The following is a 20,601-nucleotide window of genomic DNA, read 5'->3' as shown; positions in this document are numbered from 1 at the left end:
AGTCCACTAAATTCAGAAGATGCAGGAAATATTTATAATATTAAAATGCTTTTATTACTACAAACTCAATCTTTCTAGCAAACATCAGTTAACTACTAATCACATCAAACAGAGGACAAGTGTGTAATCAAAATTCATTCTCCAATTTGAATAATTTTCATCTCAAACAAATGGGAGAAAAGTTTGGGCATTGTCTTCTTCAAAATCTAAACGATGCCTATGTATTCATATATATATCCATATATATCCATATACAAATATGTGTGTGTGCGCGCGCGCATGTGTGTATCTATATCTATATCATGCTATTCTGGTTTTGCTGTGCGCATCTTATATCATTTCATGTATGTTTCCATATTCTTTGTGTTTTTCCTATTTGTCATTTTTCTGGAGTTATCCACTATTCATTAGACACATAATTACACATTTTTCCTTTTTTTTTGTTGCTATTATAAATTAGCTACAATTTTTTCTAGAGCTCTTTTTCCTTTTTGTTATATCTTTAGGATAATATTCTAGCAATAGGATTGGTGGGGCAAAGGATATATCTTAGGATATGTTGCTAGATTGTTCTTCAAAATATTTCTACCAGTTTACTGTCCCAATAACAGTGTAATAGAGTCTTTATTTCCCTGTAACCCAAATAAATAATAAATTTTATCCTTTTTTTTTTTTGCATTTTTTGCCAATTTAGTGGGCATAAAGTGACATCTTAAAGTTGTTGTGATTTGTATTTCTTTGATATTTACTTAAACATCTTTACATGTGCTTATTAATAGTTTGTATTTCTTCCTGTAGAAAAATATCTGCCTTTACCTGATATATTTAATAAACATATTGTTTCCCAGTCTACTTCTTTTTAATTTAAAGATACTGCTCTGAGTCAGTGGCAATAGTATTTCTGTATTTACCAAGGTGTCTTCCCTTTAACGTTTAATTTTTTTTTTTTTTATGTTAGGAGGTTACCGAACAAGGAAAAGTCACAGTAATTTAGAGACACAAGTGACTTTGAAAGTGCACCTAAGAACTTCAGTAGAATCTCCAACCTGCTACTGAACTCTTTTAGAAGGGGTTTTTAGCCACTGTTGGAGTCACGAATCTACTTTGAGTTCTTGAAAATAGACAGAGAAACAAATATAAGACAGTCCATTAAAAAAAAGTTTCTGTCACCTTTAGTGGATCATCTCTCTTGGGCCACCCTGTCATTAGGTTGATGATGAGAGAACTTTAATCGTATTCCCACTACATGCCCTCCCATTTGCTATCCATAAAGATAAATGTGGGATAGATAGATCCCACATGAAGATTTTTTTTTAGCACGAAATACTGTAGAAAAGTAGAATAGTTTCCATTATATTAATAATCCCCAGCTTGCTCTGGAATCAAACACTTTAGGACTTTCAGGCCTGACACAAAAGATGGATTTTCTGTCTCTCCAGCAATAACCCAGTGTTTGTGCTCAGCCTGCCTATAAAAATTATTCTTCGAGTTCTTTCAGGCTTAATTTTGGCCTCATCTGATGTATTGTCAGCCAAGTAGAGAGGATATGTAGACTATGTGTGTAGACGATAAAGCTGAATGATTCTACTACCCAGAGAAGTCTGGAAATATTGAACCTTTATGGTCTTTTGATTGTTTTGCTTCCATTACTAGTGTTTTTGTATTATTTGGCCATATTGACATTTCTTATGGTGAAGAACAAATAAACTAATATTTCTCTTTCATGTGAAGGCTTATTTTTCCGCTCTGATCATGTCAGGATGAAAGCTTGCATATTAAGAAAACTGTCTTCCTAAACTCTAGGATTTGTAGAGAGGTTGTATAACTTTACATACGGTTATTACAAATCACAATGTTTAGACCCATATGATGCAATGAGTTGAATGTTTTACTGAAATCTACTTTTTCTTTTAAAAAAAGGTCACATATTTAATCATTTTCTTAGTGGACTATGAACTAAATTTGGTCTTTTGAGCGTTTGGGGATGAAAAATAGACTGATCCAAAGGGCGTTCCCATTTTATTCTTTCTGAAAGTTGTACTATTGATAAAATAAAGGTTCCTAAAATGCTGTTTTATTTTCTTGTTGCTCCATTAAAGATCTGCATTGTGACTTTGGATGTGACCCTAGTTCCCAGCAAGCTGTCCCAGCCAAGTGCAAGGTCCACCAAGCAGAACCCCAAACTAGGTTAGGACGATCAAGAATCCAGAATTCAAAGAGCACTGGAAGCACTTATATTTTAGTAAGTTTTTCCACAACTAAGCTAGTTAGCAAGAAAAATTACCTAAAATTGGAAGCTACCAAAGGGTGTGCTTCCTTAGGTGAATTCCACCCCACCCATTGAAGTACCTATCCCTCTGTGACAGTATCTTCAGGCCTTTTATTTTCTTTCTACAGGGAGGTATCTGGTGATCTCTGTTATTGGTGTACCCAGACTGATGAAATCATAGATCCCTTGAAGTTACTGAAATACGTTCTTGTTAAATCAAAATTTTACTCTAATTGATATTCCACTTGAAACACAGTTATCCCTATACTTAGTAATAAGCAGCTCTGTATGTATTTGACACCCTTGGATACTCCAAACTTAACTTCATTGTAGTTCCATTGCCTGAATGATTGTGTTGCTATGACCCAGTATTTAGAGTAGAACCTAAAGAAAACACACAGTTGGGAAAATGTAATGTCATGGTCAAGGAATAGCTCATATTCTAGTTAACCTATAATGTAGATTACATGAAAGGGAATCTGGAATGACACATGAAAGGCTGAAAGGTAGGTCAGAGTTGGATTGTGGAATTATTTAAATTACAATTAAGCAATTTATATTTTGTCCTGGAGGCAATAGAAGGCCACTAAAAGCTTTTGATCTTTTGATCATGGGAGTGACGACATGGCTGGGAAGATTATCTTGTCTGGGAGACTAAGTACGCCATTATAGTAGTTCAGACCAGAAGTGATGAAGGCCTGAAATGATATGGTGGCTGTGTGAGTGAAGAGGATGGGGCAGGTGCAAGAGATATTGTAGAGTTCAAATTGACAGAATTTGGCAACTAGTTGGATATATAGGGCTGAAGGGAGAGAGGAGTCAGGAATGACTCCAAGGTTATAGACCTGGGTGACCAAGAGAATGCTAATGCCCTCTACAGAACCCAGGAAGCCTGGAGCTAAGGCACATTTAAGCAGAGAGATAACAGATTCCGTTTGGACCCATTTTGAATGGCGAAAGGACATTCAAATAGAGATGTGGTCTTGGAGTTCAGGAGAGAGGGCAGGCTGTGTATTTGTTTGGGAGTTATCCATGCATGGGAGCTACAGACATTACTGATAAATTGTAGAGTGAAAGAAGCCCAGGCCTAGGCTAGAGCCTTCAGAGCTCTCTATGCTTGGGGAGAGGAAGATGAACCAACAAAGGAGACTGAAAAAGAGAAACTTGATCGGAAGGAGGATAATCATTTGAGAGTAGTGTCATGTCAGCCAAAGGAAGTCAGGGGAAGAGAAAGCCAGAGATAACAAGTAGTTTCACCTCTTGGGCTTCAGGTTCCTCATCTGTAAAATGGAGTTGAACTAAATGACCTTTAAGGTCCTTTATTTAAACTTAGCATCTTTTGCTCCATTGCTCTGAAACCAATTCCTCTTCCTGACTTATCGATTTACCTATTTCTGTCAATGGTACTGTCAACTTCCCAGTTCCCAGACTCAGCATCAAAATAGATTGATGCAAATGGCATTCTCATTTTATTCTTAATTCTTAAAATATTCTTTTATTTCCTTGTTCCACTAAATATTTATTCCTGGTATCCTACTTTGGGTTGAAGGTAACCATTAATGTCTAGCAGGATAGGCTAGCAGAGACTTACTAAATTCTACTAATGAGAGACCCAACTAGGGCAGAGCAACCAGGGATGTGGCCTTCATCTATCTTGTCCTTGCCACCCTCATCCAGGCTATTATTACCTCCAGCCTTGTAATTGTCCCCATCCTGCATGCTGCTACCAGATTAATCTCTCTAAAACATCCTTTCATTCCTTTGTTCAAAGACTTTCAAAGAGTCACAATTATATATTGTTGTTCATCTTTTGTTTTCAAAGAGGGCCAATGACATTATGAGGGTGATGTCTTGACTTAAAGGTGAATTGGATTTAAGTGAGGAGGCAGAGTTTCACAGAGTTGTCAGCCTCACTCTCTCTTCCAGAGTTACTGAAGTCCAGTGGCCAGACAAAAGTCAAATAACATTTATTTAGATTCCAAAGGATCAGACTCAAGGAACAATGCCCCCAATTCAGTATTGTGGCAATAACATTTCAAAACCGATAAAGCCACCTCACTATAGTAACAAGGAGATTATAATAAAATATTATAGCAGGAAACCAAAACATTTGTGCTTCCCCTCAATGCTAGGGCCCTCCTATAAGAAGATCACTCATGAATCCTAACTCCCTGCTCAGCACTCTCTCCTGCAGCTCCTCTGACTCCAAGTTCCCCACCTCCCTCTTGTGTTCAGCACTCTAGGTTCTGCACACTCTGGAAGCTGGCCCTCAGCTTCTGAATCCCACTGCTCTCCTCTCTGCTGCTTTGGCTCTGTTGTGTCCAGTTCCACCTTCAGTTTCCAGTTTCTGCTGTTTCTGTGTTCTGTTCTCTATTTTTATATAGTCCTTAGGCGTCATCTGATTGACTAGAACTCAGGCACATACCATTGGCTCTGGTCTTAGCAACTCCCCTCAGGTCCCTGAGGGCTTCCCGCCTCACCTAATTTGCTAATTAGCCTGCAGCCTCACTTCTAATTAGAGAAAGGCTGTGGGCCTGTCTCTAATCAGACCTCCCTTTGCTGGCCCCACCTGAAGCCTATTCAGTGGGCAGGAAAGATCTTTCCCTTACTGATTGGTTTTAAAAATGTGTGTAAATCTTGTCTTTGAGAGGCAGCAATAGCTCTGTGGTCTTAGAGCAAGAAGATCTTTGAGTCCTGGACCTTGCACTTAGTAGTTTTATGACTCTGGCTACTTGTTTAATCTCTCTGAGCCTCAGTTCCCCTATCAGTAAAATAGGGCTGGTGATATTTCCCTCACAAAGTTGTTGAGAAGCAAACACTTCGGGAGTCTTAAAACATTATCGACATCTCTGAGGCTGCTTATTATTATTATGTTCTCTTCAGTTGGTTGTAGCTTCCTGAGGGCAGGGAATGTATTATGTCTAGTAAACACTTGATAAATATTTAAATTTAATTGAGTTCTTTGCAAATGCAAATAGCAGGCATTTGATAAATTTTTTTAGTGAATGAAAATGTCATACTACCTGTTTTTATATTAACCAGACTCCTCAGTTATTTCGATGGTATAGGGAACAGCTTGTGAGGAAACTCTTTTTTAAAGATGGCCCAGTACTTGCTTTGTAACATAGTCTTAGAGGACTAGGATTGCTTGAGGGCCCTGAGAGGTTGGGGGATTTGCTCAGCATCACAGTCTGTATCAGGGGTGGGACTAGAACCCACGTCTTCCTGGTTCCAAAGCCTGCTCTATCCACCATTTATAAAGCCATGGAATCTGAAAACTGGGGAGGGAAATCACACGGTGACTTCTGTGTGGCAGTAGTCAAATCACTTAATTTCTCAAAGCCTCACTTACTTCATCCACAGATGGGGATCATAGCACCTGCACTGCATCCCCCCAGGCAGGGATATGTTGAAGCTCAAGTGAGATCACGTCTGTAAAGCACTTTGTTCAATTTAAAATACTATTTCAATGTCAGTGAAGATCATTTTTTGTTCCTTTGGAGAGGAGAATATATGAAACACTTGTTTTGGACTAGGGATTGGCTTTGGCTGCTCTTTGCAAGTGGGTGGGACAGCTAGCTACACATTTTACTAGGTCTGAACATTTGGAGGGAATGTACAGAAGAAACTGGTAAAAAATAATGTTTACAGAATAACTTACTCTATTCCACACCTAACACTTCCAGCTTAACAGGACTACTTGACTTCTTTTTTTTTAAGCTGAGTTTCCAGTACAAACCAAGCTCTATTCCTACACAAACCCACTCCTTGTTTACACACTTATTGCTGTGAAGTATATTTGAATGTGAGAAATTTAGAAAAACTGGTGGAACAAGGGGAATAGCCTGCCTTAAAATCTGACAGAGGAATCATTTGCCTATATTTTGATGTGTGTTGTTTAGAAGGATATTTGGAACAGTAGACGTGCATTCCCATCACAATGGATTCATTCTGGAACCAAGATTATTTCTTTATGTTTTCAGGGTGCTTTACTGGCATTAGGGTGAAAGTTATGTTGTTTAACTGTGTATTGAGGGAATGCTAAAGAATGTGGTAATGTTTAATGGCTCCAAGGGTGACTATTCATGTATGCATGCTGAACAAAAAAACTATTCTGAGAAGGGGAAAAAAAAAGTGGTTTCAATCTCCCACATTCATCCTGGAAAAGAGATTCTCATTAAAGGATGGAACACTTTGGGGTTTTTTTTCTTAGTCATATGTGTGTCATAGTAGTATGTGCATTACACTCCACAACCAGAAACCACTTTAATCATTGCAGATGAAGGCAACTGTAGAATAGAAAGAATATTTGTTTTAAAACAAATAGTTATTTTTTTACAAGAAATGTTTCAACTTTTGGCTCAAAATTGACTTTGTGTAGATTGGTAAATGTTCTGACGTATAGATAAGAAAACATGCAGTGAGTGTATTTGGCTGAATTTTTAATCCTGTAGGGTTTTTTATTTCAATTTTTATTCTGAACTTATTAAACACCAAATAAAATGGATATTTGCATATTCCTAATAGAACAGAAAAAGAATATCTGACATGAAACAACAGGTCTCTATAATATACAGCTTCCTTTTAAAGTATATAGTATAAAGTATATAGCATTAAGTATAAAGTATTAAGTATCACTTTAAGAATAGTATTAAGTATAAAGTATTAAGTATAGTGTTAAATATAAAATATATAGTATTAAGTATATAGTAAAAATCCTTAGCTTTCAAAATTGTATTTTTTGTCTTTCCTTCTCTTCTTTTCTCTATTAAAATATGCCTTAATAAGACCCTCTTTACTCTGTCTGTCTGGCTATCTATTAATTTTGCTACAACATCCCTAAACTTCCTTGCCTTTCAACCCCACCCCACTTGGAAAAAAGAAAAACAAAATGCTTGTAATCAGTAGACATAGTCAGGCAAAACAAATTCCCACATTGATTGTGCCTGAAGATGGATGTCTCATTCTTCATCTTGAGTTTATAGCTTCTGTCTTAAGAGGTGGATAACAAACCTCATCATCAGCCCTCTGGGATCATGGTTGGTTATTGCTTTGATTAAGATTCTCAAATCTTTCAAAGTTGTTTTTCTTTATAATCTTGTTATTGTATAAATTGTTCTCCTAGTTCTGTGTATTTCACTCTGAATCAGTTTATACAGGTCTACCTAGGTTTCTCTGAGACCTATTTTTATAATATCTTATGGCATGATACCATTTTATTTCATTTCATCTAACACCATGATTTGTTTAGTTCTTCCCTAGTATATGGACACCCTTTTAGTTTCTATTGCAATTAGTTGTTTACATGTAGATTCTTTTTAAAAATGTCTTTGATAGAGATATAGTAGCTGAATTAAAGGGTATGCATAGGTTAGTGATTTTTTGGATATAGTTTACAATTGCTTTCCCAAATAGCTCCATGAACCAGTGCATTATTAATATGCCTCTTTCTCCACAGTTCTTCTAACAATTGTCATTTTCTCTTTTTTGTCATCGTGATTAGTGTGAGGTAGTACCTCAGGGTTGCATTTCTCTAACTATTAGTTATTTTGAGCATTTTTTTCCAGGTCTTTTAATACCTTGGATTCCTTCCTTTGAAATCTGCCTATTCATATCCTCTGTCCACTTATTTATTGGGTAATGGTTCTTGTTCTAGTAAACTTTAATCAGTTCCATATAGATCTTGGAGATGAGATCTTTATCAGAGAAACTTGATGTAAAACCCTGTGATTTAAATGAGATCCTTCTCTCCCCGTCATTTATCAGGGAATATATATCCTACTCATAGATCGGGATTTTTTTGCTAGAAAAGTTCAGTTTTTCTTGTGCATTAGTAAATCAGAATCTGAACAAAATCTGTAGCTATGGGTTACTTAAATTTGTACCACCTGAGTAGGTTGGATATGGTAGTAAGTCAATATATAATTTCCATTAATAGATTATAAAACTAGTCATGTTCTGGGTACTGCATAACATATACATCCTTTTTTTTTTTTTGGTCCAGTATAAGCATTTATTCATTCATTGATTCATTCATTCTCTCCCCACCTCCTCTCTCTCCCTCTTTTCTTTCACCCTGCTCTCTCTCCCTCTCCTCCCCCCACTCTTTCTTTTCTTTTTCTCCCATAGGTGATTTAACTGTATTCTCTCTCTCTTTCTTGTAGGTGATATAACAGTACACAGCAAAATGGGTAACATCACAATAGGTATGTGTTGGCTTCTTTAAATCAACTTTAAGACTTACCTCTGCTCTTTATTCTGTATAGGAGCATTGTAGTGCCATTTCTAATCAAAATGTAATTGCTGCATACCTTGGTGTACCACCTAGTTAGAGACAATCCTTAACTTATGAAATGGTGTTTATAAAAGCATGTTTGTAAAGGTTTTGGGGGGAACTTAGAACATATTTTCCCGTGGAAATTATGCTATTTCTAATGGATAAGTACCCACACAAGTCCACAAAAGCCTATGTAATTTATGATGTACCTGAAGTATAGAATATTGGACTAGTAACCATGTGTAACGATGTTCTCAGGAAAAAAATTTTTCAGAATGCCAGCTTGGCATGCCAGAAACATGTCTTCCCTTCTTGTACAAATTCATTCCATCAGTTTGCTGGAGAGTGGGAACAGACTCTCAATTCCAAACCCTTGGTACTAGTTCCCATTTGAGACGTCTCTCTGGGACCAGATAAACAGAAAGAGTGAAGAGAGAAAAGAGGGAGCAGCCACTAAGTGGGTTTAAGCTCCCATCTTCCTTCTTCCTTGCTATTGCTGGGGCCTCTACAAGTATTGGGACTAAGTGAAAAAAATAAACAGCACCCTGTCCTGTACCAGTAATGTGACAGAGTGAAGAAATGGGACTAGATGTGGGGGAGAGGAGGAACCAGGGAGGAAAGAGGTCCCAGACAACAGTAGAGTTTTATAGCACTCAGAGAGGGGAGCACAATCTGAAGCAGTGATAACAGAGAGAGAGGGTTCCTGTGACAGCTTCCAGTAGGGCAACACTGCTTTCTTTCTTTCTTTCTTTCTCTCTCTCTTTCTTTCTCTCTTTCTTCCTTTATCTCTTTCTCTCCCTTCCTTTCCTTCCTTCCTTATTTCCTTCCTTTCTTTCTTTTCTTCTCTCTTTCTTTCCTTCCTCCTTCCTTTTCTTTCCTTTCCTTTCCTTTCCTTTCCTTTCCTTTCCTTTCCTTTCCTTTCCTTTCCTGTCCTGTCCTGTCCTTTCCTGTCCTTTCTTCTCTCTCCACATAGGGTATCACATCTTTACCTGCCAGTGCTCTGCCCAAAGGGAATGTAAATTTTAATCTCTAAAATTTTTTTTTTGTTTTTTTTCTCTTAAAGACCAGTTCCTTAACCCCAAATCACTCTGGTCACTGTTTGGGCCTTGATTGGCTCAGAATGAATGTAAATAACAATTGTTTCTGTTTTGGCCAGAAACCCTGAGGGTCTTGCCCTCTCAGATTTATTTTTTTTAAAGATGCCATTCTTTGCCTCATTTTTTTATTGTCTTAATCACTGAATGGGTGCTGCCTCAGTCAGAGAGAGACCTGTTCAAGACTTTAGTTTGAAAAAGCCCAGGTCGCCCACTGCATCCAGGGCCATCTCCTGTTGTCTGATCCATATCTGGCCACTGGACCCAGATGCCTCCAGAGGGGAAAGTGAGGCTGGTGATTTTGCACATCCTTCGCTAACTTAAATACAATTCACTTGAATGTCATGGCATCATCTCCCTATTGTCATGGTCCCCTTTGAGAATGAAGGACAAAACAGCAGCAGCAGCTTGAGTAGTATATGAGATAGGCTAGTGAACTGGAGATTATCTGTTTAGAATTTTCTTTTCTGAAGGCTTTTTTCTTTGGTTCAGTAGAAACTTAACTTTTTCATGAGGGGAAAAAGAAAATTTTGGCCATTGAAATGCAAAGATGATAGAGTACATATAAACAAATAAGTCTGAAAATCAGTGAAATTGAATTGCTTCTTGAAAATTAGTTTTAAAATTGTTCTGAATTAAGATTCAAAACATTTTTCCTCCTGTGAACTTCTTTTTTCCAATCCAGTGATGCTAAATTAAGGGAATGGTATCTAAGACAATACTCTCTTTTTCTTAGATGAATTTGTGTTCAATCAAAGAATAATAATATATTCTCCATTATTCACTGAGCTCAGTATTAAATATTAAGATACGTGACACTTAGAACAGTTGTATTTAGCTATTTTTTATCATTCCATTAAACTTTAGTATTAGAAGGAACTTCAAGAAGTCTTGTAACCTATCCCCTAATTGAAGGGTGGGGAACCTGCAGCCTAGTCTGATTCCGTTGCCTTCTGTAATGTTCCTGATGACCACTTAGTCTCTATTTGAACTCTTCAGTGATGGGAGCTCCCCATTTCACAAAAGCATCCCATTACATTTTTGGACAACTAATAATTAGCCACTTTAGATAAAACTAAATTTGCAGGAACTTATTAGGATAAATAGGAAGTAAAGCCGTGAAGTACTATGCTAAAAACATGCAAATATGAAAGGATAGGTTGTGGTTTGCTTTTACATCATAGAAAATATCTATTTGGAAACTCAGAAATTGAAGAATTTTAGTATTTTATGAAGCTATATCAAACTAAGATGGACAAGTTATTTATTTATTTAAAGTTACTAGCTTCTATGATGGTCTCTTATAATTAAGCTCAAACCACACAGTAGATGGTACTTTTACTGTTAGAGTATGGTTAGTAACAAATGTGTGTAATTTAACATTTCCTCATAATGTTTTCAAGCAAATAAGAGATAAATTTTGAAATTTTTGAGGGGAGCCAAACATAAACAGTTATTAAAGATTTTCTACTTTGGTTTAGATTAAGTAGATGACCTTTAAAAGAAAAACCCTGCTATGTTGAAAGTCATAATTTCAGTCAGGGTTGAAGATTTTTTTTAACATTGATTATATTATTTCAAAATGATGACACTTCAATAATTAAAAATCATCATTATTTATCAGTTCTATCAGGCCAGGACCACTTTGTCCTAACTCTCCTTTTTTTTTCCCCAAATTATTTGAATGACCTAGAGGAAAGTGACCATTAAGAAACTATCTTCCTGTATCATATTTTCTTTTAGACATAGAAGATCCTTATGATCTTGAACTTTATCCATATTGACATTCATCAATAGAAAATTTAGTTTATTCTTCATGTAGAGATTTGTTATCAAGGCACCTGTTAGTAGCATGGGAGCAATTGGCGATGCCCAAAAAGAGACAGTCTGAGGATTTCTTTTTCTTTTTTTCACAAAGTCTTCAATGGTTTTTCAATGGATTATTGTCCTTAAAAGACTGTTCTTATAATAAAGTCAGATAAACTGTTTTATTAACAAATTATTTTATCATTGTATTCATATCTTCAATTTAGGATCCCATTAAAAATTTTTGCTTTAAAATAAAAACCTGAAAATCTGTGTTGTAAGATTGCATGTACTTTTCCTTATGTTGAAAACATATGTCATGGTCTCTGTTACTGTTAGGAATGTTCTAGTCTGAGGCCATGCTGAGGGTCTCAGCATACCCAGGAAACAGATGCTTCCTGTAACTGACCTTGGGGAATCCTGCCCTTGACCTAAAGATTTCTCTTTGCTACAATCTAAACCCCTATTTCTCTTCACTTCCTGACTTAGAGTCACTAAACTTTCTTGACTCTGGTTAAAGGATCTCCCTAATTACATGCCCCTCCTTTGTGACTGTCCTTGTGCCTAAACACCAGCATTCACACCTTTTCCTACTCTGCCAGTATACTATCAAAGCTCAGCGTCTGTTTTTTACACGTCCCCCCAGCTTCACCCCCCCACCCCCCAAGAAAGAGAATATATACAATCAGAAAACTTACACAAAGGAATTTTATGCAGTACTGATGAGGAATGCATGGCCCTCACCTTTTAAAGAGTGAGGGTCATGCATTCCTCATCAATATTAAACTAGCCAACCCAGCCAGCTTAAAGTTCTTGTGCAGAGTTCTCAACTCAAAGTGATTTCCTAGGGCCTTTTATCATTGTATTTAACAGTAACATTTATGTAGTGCTTACTTGTGCCAGGCACTGTGCTAAGTGCTTTACTATTATTATTTCATTTGCTCTCACAGCAACCCTGTGAGGTGGGAGCTATTATTATCCCCATTTTACAGATGAGGAAACTGAGGCAAACAGGTTACGTGATTTACCCAAGGTCACACAACTAGTAAATGTGAGGCTTTATTTGAACTCAGGTCTTCCTGACTCCAGGCGCCACCTAGCGGCACCCCCATTTCTCCCTCTACTTTACCAGTCATGCTTTCATCAGTATCTTTGTAGGCCCTTCACCCTTGCTCATGCTATGCTCTGCTGCTTTCTCAGTCTCAGTCCCTGGATGAATCAGTCCTTTCTCCTGCCTTGCCAGACCCCAAACTTAGATGACTATTTTTCCTTTCCTCTCTCTCATTCCTGTTCATATGCTGCTGAACAGCGCTGGAGGAAATGATGGACCATTCGGATTAGATCCAGTGCAAATTGCTATTTATAACCCGTCCCTGTTACATCATCTGATTTCAGTGGGGCTGTCCCTACAGCAAGATGAGCCATTGATTCTTCCCTAGTTGATCATCTGGCCCACTCACCACAGCAGGTGTTCCAGATCTTTGGTCTACTCAAGCTTTGCATCCCACCCCCCTCACCACGTTCTCCTCCAAGGATCTTGTCCGGTATCTCCCCTGGCTGTTTACCACAAGCTCTCTCCTTTCTCCTTCTCGTTTCATGACCCTGTGATGTTTGCCCACTCTCTCCACCTTCACTCTCATCCAGGATGAAGATGTAGCCCTTCTTTTCAAGGCAAATCCCTCTTCATGCACCTTCGTTTCATCCCTGTCCTGTCTTCTCCAGTGGATTGTCTCAACTGTCATCTCCCCGTCTTCTGTCTCTTCCTGTTCTTCTCTGCTGAATACAAGAAAGCCCACATTTGCCATTCTTACTTGACCCTCACTGATCCTGAAATCCCTGCTGATCATTGTCCTACATCTCAAACCCAAAACTTCTCCAAGTTCATTAAAAAGGCACGTACACTTAATGCCTCTTTCTGTCCTCTCACTTGCTTCTAACCTTTTGCAATCTGCATTTTGACCTCATCATTTAGCTCTTCTCTCTAAAGTTATGAAAGATCTCCTTGCTGAATTGTCATCCTTCCTCACCCCTTTCCAGATCTTCGAGATAGTAGGGGAGCCACTAAAGATCCATGAGCCAAGGGAATAATATAGCCAGACATGTGCCGTAGGAGTATCATTTTAGCTGTTGTGTTGATGATGGATTAGGTAGAGACAAGAATGAGAGCATGAAATCTAAAAAGTAGGCCATAGCAGTAGGCCAGGTGAGTAGTGATGAGGGCCTGAACCAGAAGTTGTGCCCATAGGAGTCAAGAAAAGAGAAGGGGGGATTTGAGAGATGTTTTGGAGATAAAATTGACAAGTCATGGCACCTGATTTCTTATGAGTATCAAGAAAAGTAAGAGTCAAGCGCTATAAACTCCAGGGTTGCAAATGCAAGTGATTAGAGAGATTGGGGTTACCCTTAACTAAAGTAGGGAAAGTAGAAAGAGGCAGTTTTCAGGGAAAAGATAATGACTTCCATGTTGTACATGTTGACTTGGAGGTGCTCTTGGGACATCCAGGTAAAGATATCCCCAAAAGCAGTTGGTAATCTAGGCCTGTGGGTCTGGAGAGAGATAAGGGCTAAACATATAGCTCAGAGAATCATAGATTTTGAAGTGGAAACTTCAGAAGGAGTTTAGCCGTCCCCCCGCTTCCATTTTACAAATGAGGAAACTGACAAGGAATTTGACCAAAGTCAAAGAGGCTGAGATTTGGTGCCAGGTCCTCGGACTCCAAAGTCACAGTTGGTTCTAATGATTTAGGAGTTAATCTTCATAAAGATGATAATTGAGCTTATGTGAACTGATAAGATCACCAAATGAGGAGGTTAAAAAGGAAGGGGTCCAGGACGAGGATAGAACCTTTGTGGACACCCGCAGTTAGTGAGCTGGATTTAGAAGGTGACTTGGCAACGGAGAAGGAAAAGTAAGTTCCAGTCAGTGGGAGGATAGTCAAGTAAGAGCACCGTCACAGAAACTGTGGCAAGAGAAAGTTGTTCAGGACTCTAGAATTCAGCAGTCAAATTCAACATAAATGGGGGAAAGGAGAATGGGGCTGAAAAAAGGACATCCTGTTTGGCATTTAGAAGATAATAGAGAATCTGGCCTCGGATACTTAGTAGCTGTGTGACCCTGGGCAAGTCACTTAACCCCGACTGCCTCCAATTTAAAAAAGATTAATAATAATAATTAGAATTACTAGATTAGAAATTATCAGGTGATTAGAATTGGTTAACTCTAGGGCCAGAACTGCACAAGAAGAAAGGAGAAGCTAGGGTAGGGGTGATTTAGTAGGAGAGCAAGGAGCGGGGCCTGGAGGTCAGGAGGTCAGTGTGAGGAAGAAAAGGCTCTAGAGGAGTGTGGTAATAAAAGAGATGGAAGGATATTTAGTAAGTTATGATGAGAGAGGAATTTCCAAGTTGTAAATCCATGGAAATCAGAAACTTACTGAATGGTGGTGGCAATCTCTGTTAATTCATACGTTAATTTAGCTAGACTAAAGAGCAGCATAGCACATAGGAGGAAAGGTCACTGCTTCTGGACTTAGTTCACATCCCGCCTCTGACACTTTTATTGTGTGTCCTTGCTCAAGTTCTATAGTGTGTCTGGGCCTCGTTTTTCTGCAAAGGGGTTGGACAGGATCCCTCTGAGGTCCTTCCATCTTAAAGGTCTGTGATCCTGTGATCTTGTAACTGTTGTGTAATTGATTCTTTTGGAATTAACTCAGTAGCTGAAGGAGAACTGAAATGTTCTAATGAGAAGGTTAACCAAAACTTTGATCATGTATCAGCTTTTTTATTCTGAATTGATTCTCATCTAAATCCATTTTAAGCCACTATCAGCTGGTGACATCAGCAGATAATGTCAGAAAATTCTCAATAAGCAAGCATTTGTTTATATTTGGAATCATAAAGCCAGTAACAATTTCTGGGAAATCTCCTGGATTTTAAACCCTTTTAAAGAGTGTAAACTCTTTATTTTTAAGTTGCCTGTTTTCATTATCAAATCTAATTTTCTATCTTGGCTGAAGGGCATGAGTTATAAAAATTGCTTATTATGTGATGGTGTATCATCTTGTCGCAGAGAAATCTATAGAAGTATTATTCAGAATGATATTTTTCATTAAACCAAAAATGCTACAGTTCTGGTGATCAATTTGTAATATACATTTTATTTTATTTCATTTCACCTCTCCACTATCTTTATCTTCTATCACCTTAATAAATAATGGATTTTAATTGGAGCCTTACATTTAGATTATGAGTGCCTTTTTATGCCCTAGGCTTAGCATAGTGCCAGGCATATAGTAAGTGCTTAATAAATTCTTGTTGACTGACTGATTGGGAGAAAAAAAGAATTTTAAAACTGGAGGCTGGCAGTTTGAAGACAAATATTCATCCCAAAGTGCAGGGACCAAGAATATGAGTATATGGTATAGAAGGTAGAAAGGAATAGAGTAAAATCCTACAGCAAAACCCAGTCAGATAGAAGTGGGATATGAGAAAAGAGATGCTAACTAGGGAAGAGAGGGGAGTGGGAGATGCTCAAGTAAGAGAGGAGTCAGGGCAGCTAGGTAGCACAGTAAGTAGAGCATCGGCCCTGGAGTCAGGAGGACCTAAGTTCAAATGTGGCCTCAGACACTTGACACACTTACTAGCTGCGTGACCTTGGGCAAGTCACTTAACCCCAATTGCCCTGCCTTCCCCCTCCAAAAAAACAAAACTAAGAGAGGAGCCGGAATTTGATGAATTAATCCAGCTCAAGGAACCTGGTCAGCATGTCGAAATCCAGGCAGTGACATTTGAGTGGAACTGAGAAGCCAGGAGTGAGTTCAGAGAAGAACAATCCATGTCCTGATTGAAATTTTCAGCTTAGCAGATTGCAAAAGGGAGCAGACACTTGGCACATCTTTTTTCATTTCATCAGCTTCTGTGATTTGAACTCTTTGTCACTAGAAGTAAGTCAAACTCGTATTGAAGGGCAAGTAGCAGAGACTTTTTTATCAAATATGAAGCCAACACTCAATGCTTGAGCAACTGTCGTAATTAAATAGGAAATCTGGTTTAATAATGATTGAGATCATAGGTCAATTTAGTGAATTTAACATGTGACCTTGAAGTCTGCCAAGGAAGGAAACTGGAAATTGGGAAATCAGTGTACTAATCCTGAAACCAGCATGTCTCTTGTAGCTTTCATATCAGAGAGGGTAATATTGGTGGAAATAGGGAGGTTAAATAAGCTAACTCAAACAATGACCAAGCCAGGCTTGGGCTGGGGCCTATGGCTGGCCAATCAGTGAGAGCCAGAGTGGGCCAGAGGCCTTGCTACACCAAAGGCTTTTGGGGGCAGGGCCCTGAGCTGTCTCCATCAGAGGCCAAGGGGAGACGGTGGTCAGGGGAGTGGTAATAGTTTGCCTCGCCCAGCACACACTGCCCCACTTCTCCCTCAGGTGGTCTCGCTGATTCAGCTGAGTTGGCATACCCACCCTTTGCATGGCAGTTAGTTTTCAGTTGGTGAGGATGACTGACTCCACAGCATTTACTTGTGATTAGTGAATCATAATCTTGATGCTCGGCTTCAAGCCCCTGGAGTGATTGAGGTTTCCAAGAATCATAATTAATGTTAAAATTCAGGAGCCAAGCATGTTACAAAGAACAAGCAAGGTTTATAGGAACCTAAGAGAAATAACCAAATAAGAAGTGTTTCCTGACCATGAGGGCTATAAAACTTTGGAATGAGCTCCCAAGGAAGGATACGAAACAGTTTCCTCTAGAGAGCTCTAAAAATAGTATGAGATGATTTGGGTGTGGTCCTTTGTGGTATCAGGGAAATGGCCTAAATGTCCTTGCTACATTCTGTTCAATGCTGTAATGACTGTGAATGAGTGAATAACATTAGGTTATATCTTCCCAATCCATATATAATCAGTTTAGCATCTGTAGTCACTAACCTTTCATGTAATTGCAGCTGGTTCTAACATCTGTATATAATCTCCCCTCACCTCCCACCCTAATTTCTCTTTGATCTCTATAATGTGTTTCCAGTACAGCTATCTTCTCAGGGTTTGAAACAGCCATATTCTGGCCAGATTCAATTTAGCACTTATCTAATGAGTATCTTCTCCATGTGAGGCACTGTGCCTTATTGTACTGTAGTGAGAGTGGGTGCACTGGTGAGTAAGACAGAGTTCTCCCCTTGTAGAAAGTTTATAATCTAGTAAATCAGCTGTAAAGTTAGTCAGTAAGCAAAAAGCATAGGCACTGTGCTAGTCAATGGACATACAAAGAAAAACAAAACTTTCATTTTAATGGGAGAGACAACATGTAAATACCATATTTCACGGCATAATTATCACCACTACATGATTGTCACACTCTGTTGGGTTTTTTGTTTTTTTTTTTTAAGTCCAAAAATTGGTTTATAACCTTTTGTCACATAGTCTTCACATGGTATAATTTTGTTTGTCATGCCGCTTAAAAGTTAAACAGAACAGCAATGTATTTACCAGTGCATATGGATATACATTTAACCCTTGCACATTGCAAGCTGCAGGCCTAGAAGTCTCAGTGCACACACATTGTCAGTATTCAATTTTAACATATATTCACGAGTATTCCACTCATCCTAATCTTGCACCAAAGGCAGTTTAGTAATAGATGATTTTTAAGTAATGCCAGCACAGTTTTTAAAAGCTTCATATAACAGTCGCACCCCCCTTTTTTGCAAAAAAAAAAAAATGGCATAAAATCTGCAATGATTATACAGTGAAATACAGTAACTAGGTATATACAAATTATATATAGAAAATAGATGAAAGGTAATCTCTGAGGGGAAGGCATTTGCACCAGGGCCAAAAGGCCTCCTGCAGAAGGTGGGATTTGATCTGATTGTTGAAGAAAGTCAAGAACAGCCAGAGATGGAGGTCAGAGGGGAGAGCATTCCTGGCATGGGGGACAGGCAGTCCAAAGGCACAAAGAGGGAAGATTGTGTGAGAGCAGGCCAGTGGAGCTGGAGTGTAATAAATGCTTGTTGATTTGGCTTTAGAGCTTTAAACATGGAACACAGAAAAGTACAAATATTTGCTCCTAGAGATGAAAGGGAACCACTGGACTTTATTGAGCAAGGGAATGAAATGGGCAGACCTACGCTTTAGGAAAATCATTTTGGCAGTTGAATGAAGTGTATAGTGGAATAGGGAAAGACTTGAGGCAGGCACCAATTAGAAGGCTATTATAGTAGTCTAGGCAGGAGGTAATGAGGACCAGCTAGTGGTTATGTGAATGGAAAGAAGAGGACATATACATGAGATGTTGTAAAGTAGAAATTATAACATTTGCTAACAAATTTGATATATGGGGTGGATGAGAAAAGGAGTTTAGGATGGCACCAAGCCTATATAGCTTGGAGAACAGTAGTGCCCATGACAGTAATGGAGAAGTTTTAAAGGGTGTAGGGTGGGTTTGGGAAAAGATTAAAGAATTCTCTTGTGGACATTTTGAGACACCCTGTCCAAGATGCACAGAAGTCAGTTGGTGATGAGAGCAATAGCATATATAGATCTGAGAATCACAATTACTGATTTGAGAGTTGGAGGAGACCTCAAGAACCATCTAGTCCAGCCCATAGAGAATGGAATCACCATTATCATATTCTTGGCAAATGGTTTTCCAGCTTCTGCCTGAAGACCTCTAAGGAGGGACAATGTATCACCTTTCTAAGAAGCTCATTCTTCTTTGGGATGTCTCTTAATTGTTAGGAAGTTTTTTCTGACTTTAAGCCTAAATTTGCCTCTTTGCATTTTCTGCCCATTTCTCCCAGTCTATCGTTTGGGGTCAAACAAAACAAGTCTTATACCACTGGCACATGTCAGCCTTTTGAATGCTTGAAGACTATTGTGTCTCACTTCGAGTCTTCCCTTTTCCAGGCTAAACATTTCTGGTTCCTTTAATTGATCTTTATGTGACATAGACTTAGGGCCCTTAACCATCCTAGTTGCCTTCCTCTTGAAACCCTGAAACTTGAAATTGAATACATTAGTTAAAATGAGATCTGAGGAAGGCAGAATACATTGGTGTATGACTTCCTGCAGTGCCTGCTCTTGATGTAGCCCAAGATCATATTAGCTTTTTGGCCACTACAGTTGAACAGATTTTTTTCTGAACAATTGTTGCTATCCATGACTCCCTCATTTTAAAATTAAGAAGTTGATTTTTTATTTTTTAATCTTCTATTTTTGCTCACAGTTTTGTGCCATCTGAAAATTTGATATACCTTTATTCAAGTCATTGATAAAAATGTTACAGGTCACAGGGCCAACCACAGGTACTTGGAATACTCCACTAGGGACCTTGTGCCACGTCAGCAATGAACACTTATTAAATCTAACTATCCAGCCAGTTCTGAATTCAATTATGTTATTGTCTCTGAGAATAGTACAAGACATTGTGTCAAAAATCTGCTCAAATAAAGGTAAACTACATTCACAGCATTCCATATGTCTCCTACTTGAGTAATCCTTTATAGTCTGGCGTGACCTGTTCTTGTTGGAGGCATTTTGGCTTTTTGTCATCCCTACTTTCCCTTCTAAGTATTTGCCAACTATCTCTAGTAATATATTCTAGATTGTTCCTAGGAACTGAAGTAAATCTCATTGGCCTAGTTCTCTCTCCTTTTTCTGAAAATCATGACGTTTGACTTTTTTCCAATCTCATACCTTTCCTCTTTTCCATGATCTTTCAATCGCTGACAGTGGCTCAACAATCACATCTGCTAGCTATTTCAGGATTCAATGATATCATTTACATGGGCTCAGTGACTTGAAGTCATCAAAAGGCAGCTACGTGCTTTTTTACTATTTCCTGACTTATACTGGGTATCATCAACTCCCTGTTAGTCATCTGCACAGAGATGATAATAGGAACCACTGGAGCTAAGGTGATCACCAAGTGAGATGGTAAAGTGGGATAAGAAAAGCTGCCCTAGTACAGAACCTTGGGGTACACTTTGGTTAGTGGGTATGTCATAGATGAAGAACTAACAAAGGAGGCACTGAAAAGGAATGGCCAAATAGGAGGAGAGCTATGAGAGAAGTGGCTGAACATCCAGAAGAGAGAGTGGCCAGGAGGAGAACATGACAAGTTATTTTAAATGCTACAGAGAGGTCAAGAAGCAG

General features: G+C 38.4%; 1 protein-coding gene across 3 annotated transcripts in view; it reads left to right on the top strand.

Annotated features, from left to right (window-relative positions):
* The window catches only part of FAM185A (family with sequence similarity 185 member A), a 79,915-nt gene that overhangs the window by 26,378 nt on the left and 32,936 nt on the right, over positions 1 to 20,601 (top strand). For all 3 annotated transcript variants that reach the window (XM_036761563.1, XM_036761562.1, XM_036761564.1), the window contains one exon: positions 8,434 to 8,475. In XM_036761563.1, coding sequence (XP_036617458.1) covers positions 8,434 to 8,475 — 42 coding nt within the window. The remainder of the gene's footprint in view (positions 1 to 8,433; positions 8,476 to 20,601) is intronic.

This window comes from Trichosurus vulpecula, chromosome 5 (assembly GCF_011100635.1).
Source record: "Trichosurus vulpecula isolate mTriVul1 chromosome 5, mTriVul1.pri, whole genome shotgun sequence".
Taxonomy (NCBI): Eukaryota; Metazoa; Chordata; class Mammalia; order Diprotodontia; family Phalangeridae; genus Trichosurus; species Trichosurus vulpecula.
The sequence above is the reverse complement of the archived record's forward strand: the minus strand, read 5'-3'. Positions and strand labels throughout refer to the sequence as shown.